The sequence below is a fragment of the Bacillus rossius genome, assembly GCF_032445375.1.
Source record: "Bacillus rossius redtenbacheri isolate Brsri chromosome 9 unlocalized genomic scaffold, Brsri_v3 Brsri_v3_scf9_1, whole genome shotgun sequence".
NCBI lineage: Eukaryota > Metazoa > Arthropoda > Insecta > Phasmatodea > Bacillidae > Bacillus > Bacillus rossius.
The window spans coordinates 13,351,872-13,373,384 of NW_026962012.1; the positions used below are offsets into that span (position 1 = coordinate 13,351,872).

Here is a 21,513-nt window from a genome sequence, read left to right on the forward strand (position 1 = left end):
GACACTGCGTGAAGCCGCATTTTGAACAGCTGATGGCCTTCGCCGTTTTGCGGTACACCATTGTAGAAACAGGTTTAGAGGAATGCACGTTATGGCAGTGACTGTTTAAGGCCCTCACATACCGGGGCGCACATACGGTGCGCAGAGCTTCAGAAAAACCCACGCGATTTGAATACTGCTCAAGATATCCGAGTGGTGTCCGTTTTTCGAAAAACATTTAAGAAAACGCTGAGAGGGCGAATGTGTAGTTCTGTTTTCCGTATTTTGTTTTTTAACTGTATTTCTAGGAGAGTGAAAAATGGTTCAATGTGCCTGTTTTCAGAGTACAAATTTTTAGACATGAAACGCCCAGTACAGATTCATGAAAGCGCTCAAGGGACATGAATTACACCTTTATTTTCATTTCTCCGCCATACAATTTATTGTTGCCCCATCAACGACGAGAAGTCTGCGCGCCGGTTTACAGCCTTGCGTTTGAAGGTGATGCCGCGCTAGAAGCACCAGGGAGCGCACCACTATTATCCCGCCTCACTGATAAACCCTGACTAGGTTGGCTCCTTAACGGTGGAAGTGCTAATTCATACTTATGAACCACCATCAAGCGTGGTCAAGCATCTTTTACGCTATGTTTCGGGTGTTGCATTATGGCGATGATGAAGTAGGACGTGACTTAAACTATGTCACAGCGTGCCATCCCCTGATAGTTTCTGATTCCGTGGGATTGTCGTGGTTTGAGTGCTGCGACAGCCCGTCCACAGTCGGCCGAAAAGCGGTTGGTATTCCTGCCGCCTCCAGCCGCCTCCAGGCTCACGCACATCGCTCCAGCCTCCAGTTCCAGCTCCATTTCCTCGGAGCGCGTTTCATTTCGCCCGAACAAAGGCCTCCAGCATGCGGTCTGCACACGTCCTTCCTCCACTTCTCTCTCTCTCTTCTTTTCCCCGTTCTATTCTGACTGGGGACACTTGAGCCTTCCCCAACACCAATTTCGCGGCCATCCATCTCACAAAAAAGAATATTTTTCACGACCAAATAAATCTGTCGAGTTCAGCGAAGCACAGTCGTGTCGTTCATGCCAAACACCGTTTGAACCAGCCGTAAAAGTCCGTCACAAATAGAAAAAGGAAAATAACATATTATGGGCTAAAAGTGTTCATAAATATAAAAATTAAATTACTAACAGTAAAATATCAAATAAAAATGTATAAATGATCTGTAAAAATTTTTTTCCCAATCCGTACGAGTTATTTGTTGTAAATTTATAACCAAAAATACAATAGCGGTGAAAAATAAATGACAACTTTTGACCTTGTGTAAGGTCACGAGACATTAGATATATTGTGTTTTTATGTTTCTACACAAAAAACACAGTTTAGGACATAATAAGGGTAATTAACTCTACCTGAGAATTAGTTTGGAGAAACCAAAACTTGTCATCAACAGGTCACAGATAGGGCACTACTGTGTGCTGCAAAAATGGTATAATTCAGAGCAACCATAGATGAGTAGATGGTTGATGGTTACTATCTTCTTGTCAACATTCCCAAAAAAAACTCAAGGGTACCAACCGGACAGGTAGGGGAAAGGAGTATAAGAGTGCGCAGTCGGGTAAGAGTACGCAGATCATTTTTATTATGTTGGTATCACTACAAGCTAATGCCAGTGCGGTGTTTAGGTGTGTATGCGTGAACGCTGTTTCCTACTAAGTTGTTTCGAGTTACGTGTATTTTGCCTGGAAGTTATAGAGGAATAAGTGATTTACTGTAAAAGGTATGTAATTTTTTTAATAAACAATTTAGTGTTTTTGAACTCTTTAAGATTTGTTATTTCGTTTAAAGTTTATTTCATAATAAAGTACGTCATGTCGAGAACAACATGGCGTGGTTAGCAGTTCTCTATGTGTACTGTGCTGCTATCTGTTGACGATGTAACGAAACACTACGTATGTGGCTAAGAGTGCGCACTGGGTTTGTGAATGCGTACTCTTAGCCTCCCACATTTGTTCCACTGTTATCAAAAGAAACTTTTCTCTATGGAAATGTATCATATTACTTTAAGTGTAGTGATAACAGCAATACTAAATAATACATAAATACTTGTTTCTATTAACATTATTTATTATTTTGATGTGAATTTACCTTCATTGTTGCAGATATGATATCTTTATGAATGGCTCCATACAAGCGAAAAAGTGAGAGGGTTCTGACCACACAGGACATCTTAGATGAAGCAAAACGGAAAATAGAGGCTGGTGACAGTAAAAGGAAAGTGGCCAGAGATTTGGGAATTAAGGAAAGCACATTAAGGAAAAGACTCAAAGCAGTAAGTAAATTTTGTTTGCATGGCTGCATGAAAAAATGAAACAGTTTTTTGAAGGCCATTAAATATTATGTGTAGACATCGTGGTGTAGACCTACATACATTCCAGTAGGCTACCATAGATATGCCTACAATTGTTTAATGATAAATTATTTGTAGTGTTAAGTAAACATGTTTTCTGTAAATGTATTAGGGCCTATTTCTTAGTTGCACAAAGCATTTAAATACTTTGCCATTAAAAACATTTAGTAGGGCCTATTTCAAACGAAACATTTGACAGGGTAAAAAACCTAACCACATATTTTGTGCTTTCTTCAAAACAGTTCCTTTTCTTTTAGCCTAGGGATTCCGTTTTATTTTAGTTTTTATTTTGTGGTCTAGGCTACAAAGTTATGGCTCTGTTTGTTGCAGGGGACGGTTCCGGTATCACTTGGGCGCTTTAAAAATGCTTTGTCAGATGAAATGGAAAAAGAACTTGCACAGCATTGTAAAGATTTGGACAACAGGTTCTACGGCCTTACAAGAAAGCACATAATGAAAGTAGCTTTTGATTTTGCAGAGAAGAATGGAGTTTCTGAAAGATTCAACCAAGAAAAAAAGTTGGCAGGAAAAGATTGGTTAAAAGGGTTTTGCAAACGCCACAAACTTTCTGTTCGTGCGCCAGAATTATGCAGTGTTGCAAGAGCGGTGGGTTTCAATAAAGTTCAAGTTTCAAGATTTTTTGAAAACTTGAAGCAGTGTCGTCTCGAAAAAAAGTTTCCACCGCACAGGATCTTCAATATGGACGAAACAGGGGTCACTACGGTTCCCAACAAAACACCCAAGATAATTAGCCCCAAAGGAAAAAAAACTGTTTGCAAGGTGTCTAGCGCAGAAAGGGGGCAAACTGTAACTGCTGTATGCTCCATTGGCGCTACAGGTTTTTATGTGCCACCTGCACTAATTTTTCCCAGAAAAAGAATGAATAACATGCTCTACAAAGATGCTCCGACAGGAACTTTGCCTCTGATCAGTGACACAGGATACATGACCACAGATCTTTTTATTGAATGGCTCAAACACTTTGCAATGTATGTCAAACCATCACTAGACGATCCAGTTCTCTTAATAGCAGATAACCACTCAACTCACTGTTCTCTCGGTGCAGTTTTATTTTGCAGGGAAAACCACATAACATTTTTAACCCTACCCCCACATGGTAGTCATCTTACCCAGCCTCTGGATAGGGTTGTTTTTGCACCACTGAAGACAGCATATGCAACTGAAGCAGAAAAGTGGCTAGTACAAAATCCAGGAAAGGTGATAACTCTTTACCAAGTTGCAGGCATTTTTGGTGCTGCGTACAGTGCCACTGCGAGTGTAAAACTTGCTGAAAGAGCATTCAAAGCTACTGGAATAGAGCCATATGATCCTGATGTCATAAGCGAAGATATGTTTGCTCCATCATTGGTGACTGCTCACATTTCTAATGAAGAGGGCTTAGGGCTAGCCCTACATCAACCTGAAACCATGTCTACTGAAGTTGAGAAGAACTGTGATTCCAATAATTTGAATAACGATCAAGAAAATGGCAATTTGCTTTCTTCAGAACCCACAACATCTGGCACAATACGCATTCAAATTCAGTCAGTTCTGCCACTTCCACAACATAAGCGGCAAGAAAGCAAAAACAAAAGACCAGCTCAAAAATCAAATATCATAACTTCATCCCCTTACAAAAATATATTAGAAGAGAAAGAGAAGGCAAAGCAAGAAATAGAGAAGGCAAAAGCTGATCGAGCTCTACTGAAAACAAGGCATGAGGCCGAGACAAAGAATGCGAATACAAAGAAAGTAAAGTCAAAAAATAAACTTAGAGCCAATTTTGAAACTGTTCAAAGTCAAGGTCCCTCTACAAGTCATGGTGAACCATCCACTGAAGTAACTACCTGCCCTGCTTGTAAAGAATCCTATGACGAAGACTGTATCCAGTGTGGAATATGCAACGACTGGTGGCATGAAGGATGTTCCAGTTATGAAGGCTATGGACCTTTTGTGTGCGACTACTGTTGATGCGGACTCTTACCCTCACTGATGCGGACTCTTACCCGCATAGTAGGCCAAGAGTACGCATTTGGAATTATTTTGTAAAACATTTTTATTCGTCTCATGTTTAAATCATAATTGCTAGAAAAAAATTCTGATGTTTCCTGATTGAGTAAAGCATGTTCTGTAAAATTTGTGTTTAGATATCATTTCAATTACTGCCCTAAAAAATTACCAACTTTCTAAGTGCGCACTCTTATACTCCTTTCCCCTACAGTTTAAAGAAAAGGGCGATTCCACAATACATGATTCGTCGACATCAATTTCTAAAACACAGTATTAGTTTTTTATGACAATACAAAGAAAAACATCTCAATTTAATATACTATTTTTATGCCTAGGTTCATATTAATTGTTTTTTACATGCTTAGAAACATTGGCATTGGAAGGTAGGGTGCAAACTGAAAATTGGTACCCCTGCCAACACTCGTGTAAAACAGCTATTACTGTTAGTTTGAGGTTTTTTACAGGTTAATTTCGTAGTGATAACAGTCGAGTATTCATTCCTGCAAAAAAACTGTTGTTGGTTTGTTGCACCCGCGATATAAAAGATGGAAAGTTTGATATTCTCACAGAAATAAAGTGCTAACGTTTTTGAAACTTTGTAAAAGTGAGAAGAATTCAAAGGAAAACACTCGAGGTTATCAGCAGAATCATGAACTAAAACTGGTGCTTTCTCATCAGAAAGTATTTGCGCTGATTCGTACGTGCTCGTATAGCTGTTCTGCAAATCCAGGGAAAAAGTTACACAATATCGATATGTGGAGGTGTGCCAGAGCTATTATAGATGAAGATGGAGAAGTTAGCGTACAAATTCTAAAGACAATTGACAGTAAACGTTTCCTTAAAATCGTGAATGACTTAGCAGAAATTCTATTCTAAGACATTATCGCATTATTGTAAACGCCTGAGAAGAAAATTGATGGCAGTGATATATTAATAGAATTTTCTGCGAATATTGACGTATTTGAAAAGAAATAATCAAATGACAAAGAAATGTACTTATTAGTAATATACATTTTTGATCTTTACTTTCATTTATGTGTCTATTATGACGTTTATATTCACTGTAGTTGGATCCGTTGCACCCGCGATATTAAGTGTAGCACCCGCGATTACTTTACTTTCATTGTTTATTTTTGTTTTATATAACTTTTTTGATTACTTTGGTTACTGTATTTATGTTATTTCTTAGTAGTTTCCATATATTTATTTTGGGTACCCGAAATTAATTATTAGGTTAACGTGTTTAACTAACTTTTTTATCTTGTCATAATACAAATTTATACAGTTTGGCTGAAATTTAAGCAGCTATTGTTTGAGTGAATGGTGTTTGACAAAATAAAAGAAGACATATAATAAATGTTCCACAATTGACAGACTTTTGTGTTTCTATTATACTCTGTAATGGTAGGACCAATTTTGTTACATCCGCGATAGCACTTTAAATCTCCCTCGTGACTCTTTATATATTTCATAATAATTCCTATATAAAGAAGTCAAGAGAGAACGGGTGAAAATGTAACCCTTCAAAGAACAATTTCACTAAAAAAAATGCTTTTCATTTTATTAGAAAGGGACTTTAAATGCGTATAAATGTTGCACCCGCGGTAATGGAAACGCCCAAAAACAAGTAAAGCGGAAGCATCATCATACACTCGAGTTTTTAGTTGATTGGTAGGACAGAGGAGATCCACAACGCCGATACTACATTGAGAGAGAGAGAGAGAGAGAGAGAGAGAGAGAGAGAGAGTAACAAAATGATTATATATTGGAGAGCTACTTATGGTAGTGTTTATTTATTTGTCTAGTATTGCCCCTAATTTTTCAGTGTCTAATTTTCTGTTTTTGTGTAGTGATAATGATAGTTGTCTTTAATGTATCTTTCTTGTAGTATGATAGTTTGTTTATAAATTTGCTTTGCGTGATGCACCTGTTGATCTAAATACAGAGAGTTATACTGTTGGTTCTCATAGGTTTTTTTTCATGTTGCACATTTACTGCTTTTTCCGTACTTGTTCTACCGAATGGTAGTTGATTTTTGGTGACCATATTAGTTTCATTGAAAATACTTTTAACCACCCAAATACCGTTACTTCATCCATAAAATATATATTTAAATGAGGTGGAATTTGTGTGTGTTTCTACACTAAAAACACAGTTGAGGACATAACCTTACCTGAGAATTAGTGTGGGGAAACCAAAACATGTGTCGTCATCAACAGTTCAACGTTTGTGTGTGTGTGTGTTGGGTTCAGGTGATACCGGCCTCAAACTGCTAAAATCCTTTTAAAACTATATATATAAATTTTAAACATATAAATGTGGAACAATAAGAACTTAAGTAAAATGATGTGTCAAATTAAAAAAAAAGTAGGATACACAATTCAGAGAGTTACCAAACTTGATAAATATTATATTTGGCAAACTAAATGATTAAGCCCAAGAAGACTAAGTTGTGACGGGCACAGCTCCCCCAGTCTCTGCCCTAATTTTGCGTAGCTAACTTTTGGTTTCTACAATTCGCTGATGGAGTTTATCTTTTTGCTGGAATAAATACACCCGTTTTCTCAGGAAATACATGATTATGTAAATGTTTGGATTACGATGTGACCAAAACAATTTGGAAATTAGCACATGAGAATTCTTTATAGTAGGCACTTATTTTTCTTACTTCTTCTAAGATTCAAGACTTCTTTCTATTCTTAACTAGCATTCTTAATCAAAATTTTCTCTTCTCCACGCCTCTGTTATTCTGTCTGTGTCTCGCTTTCTCTTATCACCAAAATAGGTTCCCTAACATAAATATTTTGAAACTCATTCTTAATTAATTTTGTCGGCATGTTTTCTCCGTATGTTATTAAAAATGTACCTTGTCTTATTATACACGTCCATTAACATTGCCTTAAAATTAATAGACATAATTTAATAATTTCACTTTTTTTAAAAGATAGCTGTTTCAATGTTTTTTATAATGTTAATTGAAGTGAATTGATGTCGCAGGATCAGTTTTTGTAAGAACTTAGGTTTCACGAAATGTCTGCTTAGGTGCGAGTCATGAAGTGCTTGGCTAATGTAAATTTGGACATTTGGCGGAAGAAAACCCAGTTATGTGGAGAAAAACATTTCTTTTTTTGTGCAAGGGCGTATCCAGATCTAAAGGAAAGTCTACTTCTTTCATGGAAAGTATAGTTCATTGTGTCAGACATTACTAAACGGTAACAAAATAAAGAACATCATTTGTTGGGGAAAAAATGTATTCACCAATAGTGCTCTTAGCCATGTTTTTAGCCATAAAAACAATAATAGTAACAAAAGGATCACCATTTATCCACTTATAAAAGAGGCATCTGACCCCCTACCTTCTCACTGCCCCCTCTCCCAATATGCCCTGGTTTTAATGGATTTTCCCAGGAGTTTTTTTTAATTTTATTTTTTTTTAAGGCGAAGACACGTCTAGCGTTGAGAATATTTATGAAATTTTTGTCCTGATGGAAAGAGCAAGTTTATGATTCCACGAAAAGAACAATTATATATGTAAACATTAACCTACAATTTTGGAGATATACTGGTTTCTTCTAGTGGTCTCTAGAAATTTTCGTCATATATTTACATTTCTTGTCATATATTTACATTAGTTGCCCGACCCGGCTTCGCACGGCTATACTAATGGAAAAAAAATTAAGCCACATCTCCCATTTACAGTAATGGTAAATAAAAAAATTCAGTGAAAATTTATTACAATGCTGTATAATGTACCGGAGAGAAAATGAATAGCACCGATGGTTTCCCGACTCGTGCCCTTGTGGGTACGCCACTGCCGCGCGATGCCCGTTGCCATGGAGACACAGAAGGCATGAACAATGCAAAATACTGTTCTCATGCAGACAAAGTAGCCACTGTTGCCTGGTTTTAACCACCCATGGGATCTAATTTTCGGAAAATGTCATCCTGCGCAACATAAGGAACATTACTGTGAAGTTTCAAGTCTGTAAAATATATATACTTGAAAAAAAAAGGCAATAAAAACAAATTAAACATACAGAGAGGAAAAAAAACAATAGTTTAGGTTTGCGATTTAAAGTGATAAAAAGTATTTAAATACTAATTGAACTCTTATGAGGGTACTGATTGCTTCGTTGTTAATATCACACGGATGTTTTTTACTTGTATGGGAAAATTAAGATTGATAAGGCATCTAGTGCGTGGCAACAATGTTAATAGGCAATAGGAAATAAACTTCTAGCGCCTGCGGCATTGTCAACACACACTTCGTATGTGTACTGCATGTTGTATCTAACCCCCTCAAACGCATTTGATTCTAAATTGGACTTTTAGTAAGGATCCCTAATGTTATTGATAATATTATATAGTTTATAGCCTTCCCCGATAAAAGTACTATCCAACACTGAAAGAATTTTTCAAATCGGACCAGTGGTTTCTGAGATTAGCGCGTTCAAACAAACAAACAAACTCTTCAACTTTATAATATTATTATAGATTTCTAATCATATATTTATATTTTTCGTCATTTATACACTAAAGACGAAAATTGAACACTTTTAAAGAAGAAAAAAAAGTTGCATAGCGTGAGCGCGTAGCGGAAAAACACGTTTCAGAGGTTTTCAGAGGTAGGATGAATGGTAAGGCAATTTTTCCTCCTCAGTCTCTTTTTCGCTGTCATAAATCTTTAAACTTTGTAGTTTCACTCCTAGCTTTCATTAACATGGAATATTTTATAGTTCGTTTTCTCGCGACAAAACAGCACCACCGCAACTGCTTCACGATGTTCTTCCCCACACACTCTGCTACAGATCTGTGATGGTTATTTTCTGGGTGAACGCAGCTATTGCTGAGGGCGGGCACTTGAGCGCAGCTTGTTTGTGAACTGCAATCAGCCGCCGTGGGCCGCTGCCTTTGCTGATGAGTCTTGTCTGTTCTTGTTGCAGGCTGTGTTCTGTGTTAGGCTGCTGAGCTTCAAGGACGGCTCTGTCTGCTAGGAATGGGCCGCTCATGGTGAGTCTCGTGTTCTTCCCGCCTGCACGCCACTGGGACACTGGTATTTCACAGTGTTTATTTCACTTGTGGGTATTCTTGGCTCGTTAAAGTTCTTAAATCCACTAAATTACATTGTATTACATATCTAAAAAGCACTTAAGAGTAATTAGTTTAATGGAGATTCATGTATTGAAATTTTGACACATTTTACCGTTTATGCAATCTTAAAAATAATATTGTTACGATTATTAAAAACGTCGTGGGAATACTACAGGGTTCGTAAGTGATAGCCCAATTAAAGATTTTACTACACAGTTTTATTGATTGCCAATATTTACATCACTAACAAATAATCTTCTAAAAATGCCGAATAATCAATCACACTTAAAAATTTCCCAGTCACTCGGTTTTTACACACCGCATACCTCGCTGGGCCGCACCTCTGGCGCAACTCTCGCTGCAACACCCCTCGTGGACCTCCGTCGCCGCACTCCGCCGCCGCCGTCGCACTTCCCTTCGCCGAGGATCCGCTCGACGCTTCGCTCGGAACTTCACTCGGGACTCTCGCCGTACCCGCGGCACTCTCGCCACCCAACTATCGCCGAGAAACTCCTCGCCCAGGAACTCCCGGCACTATCGCCCAAGAACTGAACTGAACTCGCCAAGGAACTCCGAAGCACCCGCGACACTATCGCCCGGAGTAGGCCGGCTTCCTGGGCTTATGTAGGCCCAGGCGCCACTTCTAGAAGTTGCGAGCGCGGCTGGGGCCAGTCGCGTCATACCGAGCTGACCCGTCGCCAGAATTATCGAGACGCGTCGGTAGTTCGCGCGGAGCTCGCAGAACTTCCCAGCTGCTAGGTGTCAGATAACGCCGCAAAGGCAGAGCGTCGCTAGGGAAGCGGTGGGAAGGAGGGGGGAAGCGATGCCACTTGTAATCCACCAGGCGCGCGGCACGTGACATCAGTGGCCGTGCGGGGCCGACAGCCAGCTCCGAACCTGCACGCGCCGCGGCCCTGCTCAGGTTCGTAACAATATGTTATGTTGCAATAATTATTTTAACGAAATTGCTGAATCTAAATTCTCATTATTGATAAACTTTTATCAAGTGATTCCCTAGTAAATACGCATGCTCCAGTTATAGGCTACAATTATTAAAATACCTTAAACCCTACAACATGCATCAATATTTAGATCAATTTATCCCGAACAAGGCTTACGTTTAAATAATACTTGATTTATGATTTTGAGATGGTAAAGCAAACAATATTTCTAATTTTTTTTCCAGCTGAGAAGTACGTTAAATGAACACGCGCAAGGCTAATTTCTCGGTGGCTCATTTATCGGTAGCTTAAGATAAACTCATATTCACTTACATCCCCTCTATTTGCAATTTCGGAATTGAGGTTTTGTCTAGCAAGTTTAGAAGATGGTATCCAAAGTGAATTGTTAGTAATTTTAGGTCAGGCACATTAATATGGTAAAATCCTTTGACGTTCCCCAAAATCTAAATTTTAGAGTTGCACCAACACTGATATTTTGGACGTGTAACGGACGATGTGTGAATCTTAGGCGTCCTCAAGTTTCTTTGAAGAAAGTATATCTCTAGGCAAGAATGCGGGGAATATGATGTGATGCATATTAAAAACCTGCGAAGTAAATGATATAATCTTAAAAAAAAACAAAAAAAAAACAGATATTGTTTAAATAAAGGGTATTGAATTCTTACCGGCCAAATTAACCAGTCCAGCATTCCAAACAGAGTTTATCGTTTTTGCTCGTTATGTGAATTCTTGTTGTACATCGCAGGCTTTCGCGCATTGCCAGGCAGATTGTCGCTGCAGCTTTCGAGTTGAAGTCCTTCTTTTTTGAGCGATTCGGTTATTCACACAACGCTTTTTAGTTAAAAAATATAAAAAAACGCTTGTGAAAACATATGCCTAATCAAAATTCATTGATTGGTAAATAATACACTCGCTGAATTAATCCTTTTCTTCTTAAGGACGTAACGGTTGTTCCGACTCTGTTACTTGTTTCTTATTTCTTAAATTGTTGTTTGAAATCGGGGATAAACAGAGGTTGTAAAAATTTAGAAATAAGCTCTGGTTTTATTACTTCAGCGTACGAAATTATTAACAAAGTACGACTTTGTATGTGTACACAATCTTCTTTGTATTTATGTAGTAAGTATTGCTCCTCTGGTGTAGTAACTGTGTATATACGAATGAATTGTTATTAATTTAAATGATTTTCTTATTTCTGTTATCACGGTAACAACAAGAATTCTATGTGGTTTTGGTTATTTAATAAATGATTTTAACATACGCTCATAGCAAGGAAAAACCACATAACACTAGACATAGTACTCTGAGTACACAACATTACACTGATGAAAAGCTCCTTAATAATGATCATATTCCAAAATAACAAATATTAAACATATAAATAATATAACGATGTAGTTTTAGGGCGAACAGTTATGCAATTAAACGTTCTATAAAACTAAACTGGGCTTGAGTGTAAGGCACCAAAATCATATATATATATATATATATATATATATATATATATATATATATATATATATATAAAGCCTCAAACGTTATTCATAAGATTTTAAATCAGTTAATTTTCTCAATAACTACATTTTGAGTCAATAGAGGACAAAGAATCTTTCTCTCTCACTTGGAATATAACGTCTACCATTTATACTAGCGAACATATGTATTTATTATAGATTACAAAAATCAGTTATCCTCAAAAATAAGTTCCCTAAATTACGTAGCTGTGACAGAACAGTCACTAACATCTCGTTAAAAAAAATCACAATTTATCCAACATGGCTTACCAGAAACACAAGTGCAAATCTTGAACACTGAATTAAAACTGGTAAAACGATATCGTCGATAATATGCTCGAAATTAGAGAGCCAAAACACAAGCCGAGAGTCTATATTCTAATTTTTAATCTTCACGTCGTTCGCACTATTTTCAAACTTTTGCTACTTAACATTGATAAACAGCTTTAACCTGAATTTAAACTTGGCGCCTTAAGGGCCACATACAATCGGTGTGCAAACATGAACCATGACATTAAAACATTTACAAAGTTATTCAGAAACGTAAAGTTAATGGTAAATTTGGCTTTAAGAGTTCATATTATCCTTCGCAGCCGGTATTTCAGCCGCAAAGATGGTACGATATTAATTCAGTCAATAAGCGCTGGGTTAAATACTATGAGTGATCCAAAGAGCGTGCATACGTAGAGTATCCCGGCTTGGATAACGGAACGCTGTCTTTCCAGTCGGTGGCCATCGGCAAATAAAATTAATTTTTAGTAAATTTAAAAGTTTCAGCATAAGCTGTGTGATATGTTATCGTACCTCAGGCTCTTCAAACCAAAATTTTGCACAGCAAAATACCATGTAGATCCTTTTGAAGGACTGTAGCTGTCAAGGAAAAAAATCGTAGGATTAACAGAGTTTGTAGTATGTTTAGAAATGTCAAAGTTGTTGAAACTGATAATTTGGACAGGAAATTGTTTACTACACATGGAATGCACTTTAATCGTGAAGGCAAACATAAGCTGACTAGTCTAATCTATAGTGCAATTAACACGATGTCACATGGGGATAAAATCTCCAAGGCTAAACTTTTGGGCTTTATTACACAGGGAAACTAGAAAAGGGAACCGACCTAATTAACAATAATACTTCCAATGAGGTTCGGTTCTTAAACACAATCAGTTGTAATGCTAATATAAATATTACTAATTATGTATTTCCAAATAACATAAGTACTTATGTAAAGCCTTGTGAGTTAAGATTTAAAACAAATGATGCATATGGAACTCAAACTAAAGATAATGTTCTCAATAAACAAAACAAACTCCAGGCATCAAATAGGCCTACACTTATTGTATTACATCAGAATATTCAGCCACTGCGTAACAAACTCATTGATCTCGAAGTATTGGTAAACACTACTCTGTCAACAATTTAAACCACTATCCCAAATATATGTCTTACTGAACATTGGTTGCATAATGATGAAATTAGATTATACCATATATCAAATTATATTTTGTTATCAAATTATAGTAGATCTAAACTAACTCATGGAGGTAGTTGTATCTACATTCATAGAGATTTGTTCGAATTCACAGAGAGTAGGCAGGATCTGGTCTTGTTAAGTAAAGAAAAATTAATCGAATGCTCAGCAGTCGAAACCAAACTTGCATATGCCATATGTATTATATATTGTGTATACAGGTCACCTGATTGAGACATTGATATATTTCTTAAAAAATTTGATAAAATAATAAAGAAGCTTGGAACACTGGTAAAAAAACTCGATAATTATTTGTGTTGACCTAAACATGGATTTTTTAAAAGAAACTAATACCAAAAGAAAATTAATGAATATACTTAATTCTTATAACCTACTTAACATAATCAATGAACATACTAGAATTACTAAACAAACCATTTCTGCAATTGACTATATTATTACCAACCTTGACTATAAAGACTTTACAAGTAATGTCATTGATTATGGACTTTCAGATCATATGGCTCAGGTTATTAGAGTGCAATCAGCACATCTACCTGATAGAAAATTTAACTATTTAAAATACAGATGCATTAATAAACATAGTAAAAAAAACATTCTTATTTTAGGTAAAGAAACTTGGCTAAATATTGATGAAATGACAACCATTGAACAAAAATTTAAATTACTGATTGATAAATTGAGAAACATTACTAATGCATCATTTCCAATAAGACAAGTTAGGACCGACCAAAAACCTAAACCATGCTTAACCAAGGAAAAAATTACATCAATTGTAAAGCTAAAAAATTTATACTATCTTAGTAAAACAGACTGTCACAACACCAAATTTCAGCAATATTATAAGAACTATAAAAAAATTTACAGGAAAGTTTTAAGACTGGTAAGAGAAAGAATACACAAAACAGGTTCACTCAAAGTGATAATAAAATAAAACAACACATGGAAAATAATTAATTAAAAACTAAGCAGGGGCACTAAAATCGAAAAAGAAGTAAATAATCTGGACATAAATGGTAAAATAAATTATGACAGTGACCAGATTGCTTTAGAATTCAACACCCTGACCCAGATCGTCGTAAGTGTATTGTTTTTACTGTTAACCTTCACGTTTGCCTCGTCTCAACTACATTTAATTAAATGTTTTGAAGCTAATGTGTTCTTTGTTTAATATTGCGTGTCATATTCAGTATTAAATCATAGTGTCTGTCCTGTTTTAACTTTTTTTCTCCTTAAATAAATATAACTTAATATTTGGAATTACCATTTTCTGTAAAGCCTCCGTAATCTAGTACTGCAAACTGTGCGTGCTATGATGTATGAGGTACTGTCAAAGAGTAGATAGTAAACAATCGCGACCTCTGTCGACATTTTATCTCTTCCTCGCAGTATGTGTCTGCTTAGCAAGTACTTTGCTATACACGGGAAGTTGACGCCTGGAAAACTAATATACGTGGACGTAATTATGAAATTGTTTAGTTTGCAGTTTTAATTGCTATGGAAAACGATCGTATTTCTAAACTGATACAATGTAATTTCACTGACGGTTCAATTTCCAGGTCATGGTTTTACTCTATTTGCGTTAGTTAAATGTGCAGTCCTAAATAACTCACATTTCAGTGTTTCCGCTCACTGAAATTTGCTACAAAAAATAAAAATAAACTTGTATCATTTTTGAATAACAGAAAATTGTGCGATCTCGGAACGACATTGCACGCCATTGCAGTTCAGTGCCTCGAGTGGGCTGTTCTGGAAACAAAGATTACCTGTAGTTAAGGCTGATTCCAACTCATTTACTATCAGGGTTTTTGTTAGTTAAGCAGATTATTTTTTTTCCTCACAATATGCTCATAAAAGCCCATATACATTCGTGTTCTCTAAGAGAATGCCATGCGAATTGTATATAAAAAAAAAGGTATTTAAGGGAGAACTTTAAATTTTGCCGTTGTAATTTTTCTTTTATAATATTTTTTATTCTCTTTTGAGACACTGTTAATAAACTACTTTTGATTAAGCTGATCAAAACTTTATTTCTTTTTGTATTTTTTAAGTAAGGATATGTGTTTATTAACCCATTCGTACTTCATCTTACATTCTTATACCCATTCGTAATTGAACACAGTATTATCAAACTATTGACTTTGAATAGTTGAATAGGACGTAAAAGTGTACTATTTCCATTAATATACGTAGTTTTCTTGCTGTGAATCATCGGTTGTTTTGTATTTTATAATACTATCTTATCTGTATTATTTATTTTTTTGTAATGATCAAACAGAAATTTTTTAATTTTTTTAGAAGTATTTTTTACGTTTATTTCATGGGGTAGGATGTCATCTTTCTTAGTTACTGTTAATCCATTTGCGCACATAGTCACGCAGTTTTTTTTGGAATGTGGTTGCTTTATCCAAATACAGCTATGCTCGTGTCAAATGTGGCTGTTTCCCTGAGAAGCCACGTTTTAACATTTGACTTATTCTAAACAGTACTATACTTACTCCATTGTTTCCTTAATTTTATTTGTAAGCAAAATTTATGTTCAGTGAAAGCTGTAAAACTACAGTTAATAAATATCAACACATCTAATCACATAAGTAACGATGTTACGATTTCGTTCCGGCCATTATATTCTACAACATGTTCGTGAATATCAAACCGTTACAATTACAGAAAAATAGGTAATTTCTCAAGTTAGATGTATACAAAATACAAATAACAGCAAATATCTGATAAATCCGAGAGGAGAAGAAGTACGGGTTTCTGCAGACAGGAAAAATCTGCAAAACACGGAAAATTCAAGGAATTGAAAATGTGGCATCAAAGCCTCGAAAACACAGGGAAGTGTCAATACCAAATAAAAAAACCCGTTTCACTAATTTTTCATAGTATGTGGTATCTTGATGTCTTAAAACCGAATGTGTTTTAATCTGCGGTTAGTAATACGTATACTAATTTTACTAAACACTATAACTATTTAATGAAACTGATACAAACAACTGTGTATTAATTTTAAGCTGAATCAAATATCTATAGTCATTTGCTTGGTCACATTCGTTAATTTATCTTTTCAGATTTTGATAAAATATATTTATTCGTTATCTTTTCAGACTGGTACTTCTTGTTACGTAGTTGATTGAAATAGCAGCGCAAACTTTAGGCCTGTATTGTTCGTAAAACCATCTTGTAATTATTTCTGCATGATATGTACGTTCGCCGAAATGTGTTTTGACGTAATTTGTACTGTAGTGTATCTGTTGTTTTGCTAGATAGACCGATGAGGCAGGGGAAACATGTTAGTTTGGAGAGAAACCGTTTAAAACTTGGGGAAACAAACTAAAACGTGAGAACCTTGAAGTAACCCTATTAAATTAATTATTCGTTGCTCTGTATTTTTATATTCTTAAAATTGCATTAGAAATTGATTTTTTATTGGCCTGCAACACTTAAACGTGACAGTGGGTTTTTATTTTGAAGAAAAAAAAGTATTAACTTACGTTCTTTTAAATTTTTGGTCGAATAGAGAAGTCGGGAAATAAAATACGGATACGAATAGTTTATTGTGAACTCTTTTGTTTTTAACTTTCTGCAGTTGAGCTTCACGGCTGCTGTTGGCAAAATGTAGCCGATTATATATATATATGTATGTATGTATATGTATATATATATACACCTATATATATAGTGAGTATTATTACTTAACTATAACTTAGATTGCAAATAATTTTTTTTCATTTTAATAAAGTGTAAGTTTTGGTTTTACTTCTCCTAGGATGTGCTTGGAAAGGTGTCGGGTATTTGTTGCCCAAATGCAAATAATTCTTCACGTGTTGTTTACATTCTGCTCCATACTATTGTCAGTATTTCACTTTTAGTAACATAAATTAATACTTACAAATTATATCTTAAAAATATATGTAATATGAATGTTAATTTTTATTGTATTAATTTGTGTAATATTTTCATTTTAGTAAGAGGTTTTTTCTTTATATTTTATTATAACGGTGTTTATTTTTTAATATGTTGTGGATTATGGCTTGGATATCCGCTTCTGACCTTCATGTTTGCTTTTATTTCTCATATTACTTTTATATTTAAGTTGTTTATGTTTTTGTTTCTATATTTGTATACTGCAGGCCAATTTTTTATTATGTCTGTTGCCTGGCACTTATTAAAAAATAACTAATGGATAATCTATAGCAAAATACTGTGAATTTTATGAAATTCGACGCATCACGACCACAGTATGTAGTAATATACATAAGTAATAATGATTATTTTAATTTATCTATTTTTTAATATATATATGTATTTATTGTATTTATTTTATTAGAAGAATTATTATTTATTACAGTGGCCTAAATATAAAAGGAAATCGACGCACTAAATCATACTTTTTATTCCTGTTCTCTATCTTATGAGTATTACGAAGTTTTATTTTTACGTAGGCCTGAAAAATATGAGGCAGTTTTAAGTGTAGAACGTGTACGATTAACAGATATACAGTGTCGCGACAACTCGCGATCCAGACTGCCGAGTGCCTATTTCAAGAGGACAGAAATACTAGCGAACATTCCTTACACCTGCACACCCCGCCCTCTTTTTTCTAGCTCTCCGGCCTCAGGCCTAGGGCCAGGGCCGCCGTGGCCGCCAACGGGCCAATGTTTGCGGTGCGTGTAGTAGGCAGCGTCTCTTTCAGCCGGCGGCGCGCTGTTTGTCTTGGAGCAGGTCCGGCGCGGCGCGAGCTTCGCATTCCGGCGCCACGGCCAAGTTGTACGTCCGAGTTCGGCAGTCACCGCTTCTACACTGCTGCACACACAAGCTGAGCGGACGGTTATTCTGAGTGCCGCGGACAAGTTGTACGTCCACTTCTACACTGCTGCACACATAAGCTGAGCGAACTTTTATTCTTCGTGCCGTGGATAAATTGTACGTCCGAGTTCGGCAGTCGCCGCTTCTACACTGCTGCACACACAAGCTGAGCGGACGGTTATTCTGAGTGCCGCGGACAAGTTGTACGTCCACTTCTACACTGCTGCACACATAAGCTGAGCGAACTTTTATTCTTCGTGCCGTGGATACATTGTACGTCCGAGTTCGGCAGTCGCCGCTTCTACACTGCTGCACACACAAGCTGAGCGGACGGTTATTCTGAGTGCCGCGGACAAGTTGTACGTCCACTTCTACACTGCTGCACACATAAGCTGAGCGAACTTTTATTCTTCGTGCCGTGGATACATTGTACGTCCGAGTTCGGCAGTCACCGCTTCTACACTGCTGCACACACAAGCTGAGCGGACGGTTATTCTGAGTGCCGCGGACAAGTTGTACGTCCACTTCTACACTGCTGCACACATAAGCTGAGCGAACTTTTATTCTTCGTGCCGTGGATAAATTGTACGTCCGAGTTCGGCAGTCGCCGCTTCTACACTGCTGCACACACAAGCTGAGCGGACGGTTATTCTGAGTGCCGCGGACAAGTTGTACGTCCACTTCTACACTGCTGCACACATAAGCTGAGCGAACTTTTATTCTTCGTGCCGTGGATAAATTGTACGTCCGAGTTCGGCAGTCGCCGCTTCTACACTGCTGCACACACAAGCTGAGTTATATGGTATTCTGCGTGCCGCGGACAAGTTGTACGTCAGAGTTCGGCAGTCGCCACTTATACACTGCTGCACACACAAGCTGAGCGCACTGGTAATCTTCATTAAGGCCGGGACACACATATCCGCACCGTGTCCGAGCCGTGTCCGCAACACGGCCGACTGTCGGTGACGGAGGCGGGAGGCCACACTGTTCCGAGTGTTGGCCGTGCGTACGGCTCAACACAGCCATCAGTATTGTCTCAGTTCTGTTCTCTGCGCGGTGTGTTTTTCTCATTTCGATCATGTTTTCAAAATTTCGGAACAGTGATCTAGCGATGATTGCCTTAGCTCTAGAAGAAGAAGAAAACGAGGATGTGCTGAAAAAGAGGAGACAAAGAATGAGAAAATGGGTGGACAGTGTATGGAAATCAAGACCCATAGAGGGAGAATTTATCACCCTGTTTCCTCGTCTCATGGATGATGACATCAAGTTCTACGGATATTTTCGAATGACACGAAGTTTCGCATATTCTTCCGACGGTTGCAAGGAAAACCTGAAAACACAACTACTTTTATACTAGGTAACATAATGCTACATCCTATGCATTATTAATACCTAGTCACTTTTCGATTTTTCTAACGTAATTTAAATAAATTCAAATTGCAAATGTTGTTTTAAAAACTATAATATTTATGAAAGAAATTTGAAAATATTATAGCAATATGAAAATGGATGGAAATTGAGTACTTTTAATTACCTACAAGAAAAATGAAACACAATACAATATATCACAGTATTTTCATAGCATATTAATTTTCATTGTCATCGTAAACACTAAAAAACATTTCAAATTTGTATTGCCAACTGTGTACATTCCGATGTTTTTCATCACTTTGATCGTACAGGACAGGGAATTTCCGCACTTCTTCAATAAGTTTTTCGCTCTCCATGTTGCACGAGCCAGCACCGTCACCGTCAAAAAATAAACTGAACTAGTCTGCGACGGCACGGCCTCGGCGCGGTCTCCGAGCACCACGACGGTGCTGACGCGGTGCGGTGGTGTGTGTCCTTACACGTTTGAATGCCTTGTTTTTCTTTCTCGCCGTAGCACGTCCAACACTCGGCAGTGTGTTGGCGCGGACACGGTGCGGATATGTGTGTCCCGGCCTTTACGCGGACAAGTTGTACGTTCGAGTTCGTCAAACGCCGCTACTATACTGTCGTACACACAAGCTGAGTGCACTGTTGTTCTGCGAAACGCGGCCAAGTTGTAAGTCCCAGTTCGTAAGTCGCTGCTGCTACACTACCATACACACAAGCTGAGCGCACCTGCATATTAGAGAAAGTAAGCAGGGTGGTGTGTCTGTATGCTTGTGGTTTTTTTCCTGGTTCTTTTATTTTCCGTTTAAGTGTATTTGCTTAAGTTATTTTTTATTCTTAAAAATAGACTTTATTTTACACCACTGTGGAAAACATTTTATTTAATTGCATGTTTTTTTATATATATTCCCAAATCCTTAACTTTTGTTTGATAAGGTTCGTGGATATAATTGTTTATTTGAAAACAATATTTACCCTTTCTTAACTAAGGTAAAATTTTGTTATTGTCTATTGTCGTGTTTAGTTCAGTTAACTACCTAACAAAAATAATGTTTCTTTGAAATACGTTCAGTAATTTAATTGTAAGTGATGCGGAAAAAAATAGACAAACAGAAAAATTGAAGAAGAAAAACGTGTTTGATTTTATAGTGTAAATAATCACATATATATGTTTTTATAGTGTAAATAATCATATATATATATATAATTGGATGTGGTATGTATGACGTTTATAAACTCCCGACACCGTTTGACCGATTGCCATGAAAGTTGGCACATCGAAGTTTTTTTTCATGAAGAAGGTATTTTTATGATATCCATTTTTTTGTACCTCGCCGTTAGGTGGCGCTGCAGCGCGTGAACTTCTAAACCGTTCAAACGATCGCCATGAAAATTGTTATACATAGATATTTCAACACGGTAACTTGCCACTAGATGGCGCTGCAGCGGATTAACTTCTATCCCAATCAACATCAATCGCGATAATTGGTATTTTGTGATGCTTCCTGCCGGTAATCCTCAATAACAACAAATGGTGACTCTTACTGTCATTAGTAATTGGTGAGTGAGTTTAAAATGGAATGTCATTACCGTCTGAATTGCTGGACATCGATTTGAATAACCACTATTCTTTTGTTTATGAAACAATTACATTTGTTTCAACTATCTTTGGACGTCTCATCTGTCAATAAACATTAAATAATGAAAAATATTTTGAAATACCACGCAAAAAAAAAATCGAACGTTGGATGATGAAACAGAACTGCGCGGCAACTGCCAGCCAGCAGAGTTGCTGAAACATCTGAAGTGCGAGAGGCACGCCGGGAAACTAACCGGATCAGAACCTCTACTTCAATTATTA

General features: G+C 36.8%; 2 protein-coding genes across 4 annotated transcripts in view; both read left to right on the forward strand.

The window, feature by feature from the left end:
• Positions 1-21,513, forward strand: part of LOC134542647 (stress-activated protein kinase JNK) — a 427,819-nt gene that overhangs the window by 311,978 nt on the left and 94,328 nt on the right. For 2 of the 3 annotated variants that reach the window (XM_063387058.1, XM_063387060.1), the window contains one exon: positions 9,351-9,417. The exons of the other annotated variant lie outside the window; for it this stretch is intronic. The gene's annotated coding sequence lies outside the window, so the exon portion shown is untranslated. The remainder of the gene's footprint in view (positions 1-9,350; positions 9,418-21,513) is intronic. 3 annotated transcript variants of the gene reach the window in all.
• On the forward strand, positions 912-5,317 carry LOC134542642 (uncharacterized). The gene is made up of 2 exons (XM_063387046.1): positions 912-2,319; positions 2,728-5,317. Exons 1-2 carry the CDS (start codon positions 2,167-2,169, stop codon positions 4,366-4,368), a joined length of 1,794 nt encoding a protein of 597 aa, XP_063243116.1. The 5' UTR covers positions 912-2,166; the 3' UTR covers positions 4,369-5,317.

What these genes read in the sequence shown, in the direction of transcription:
- LOC134542642 (XM_063387046.1), top strand. Translation starts at nt 2,167, where the DNA reads ATGGCTCCATACAAGCGAAAAAGTGAGAGGGTTCTGACCACACAGGAC. An exon ending in TAAGGAAAAGACTCAAAGCA is followed by an intron (nt 2,320 to 2,727) that starts GTAAGTAAATTT and finishes TGTTTGTTGCAG; the next exon opens with GGGACGGTTCCGGTATCACT.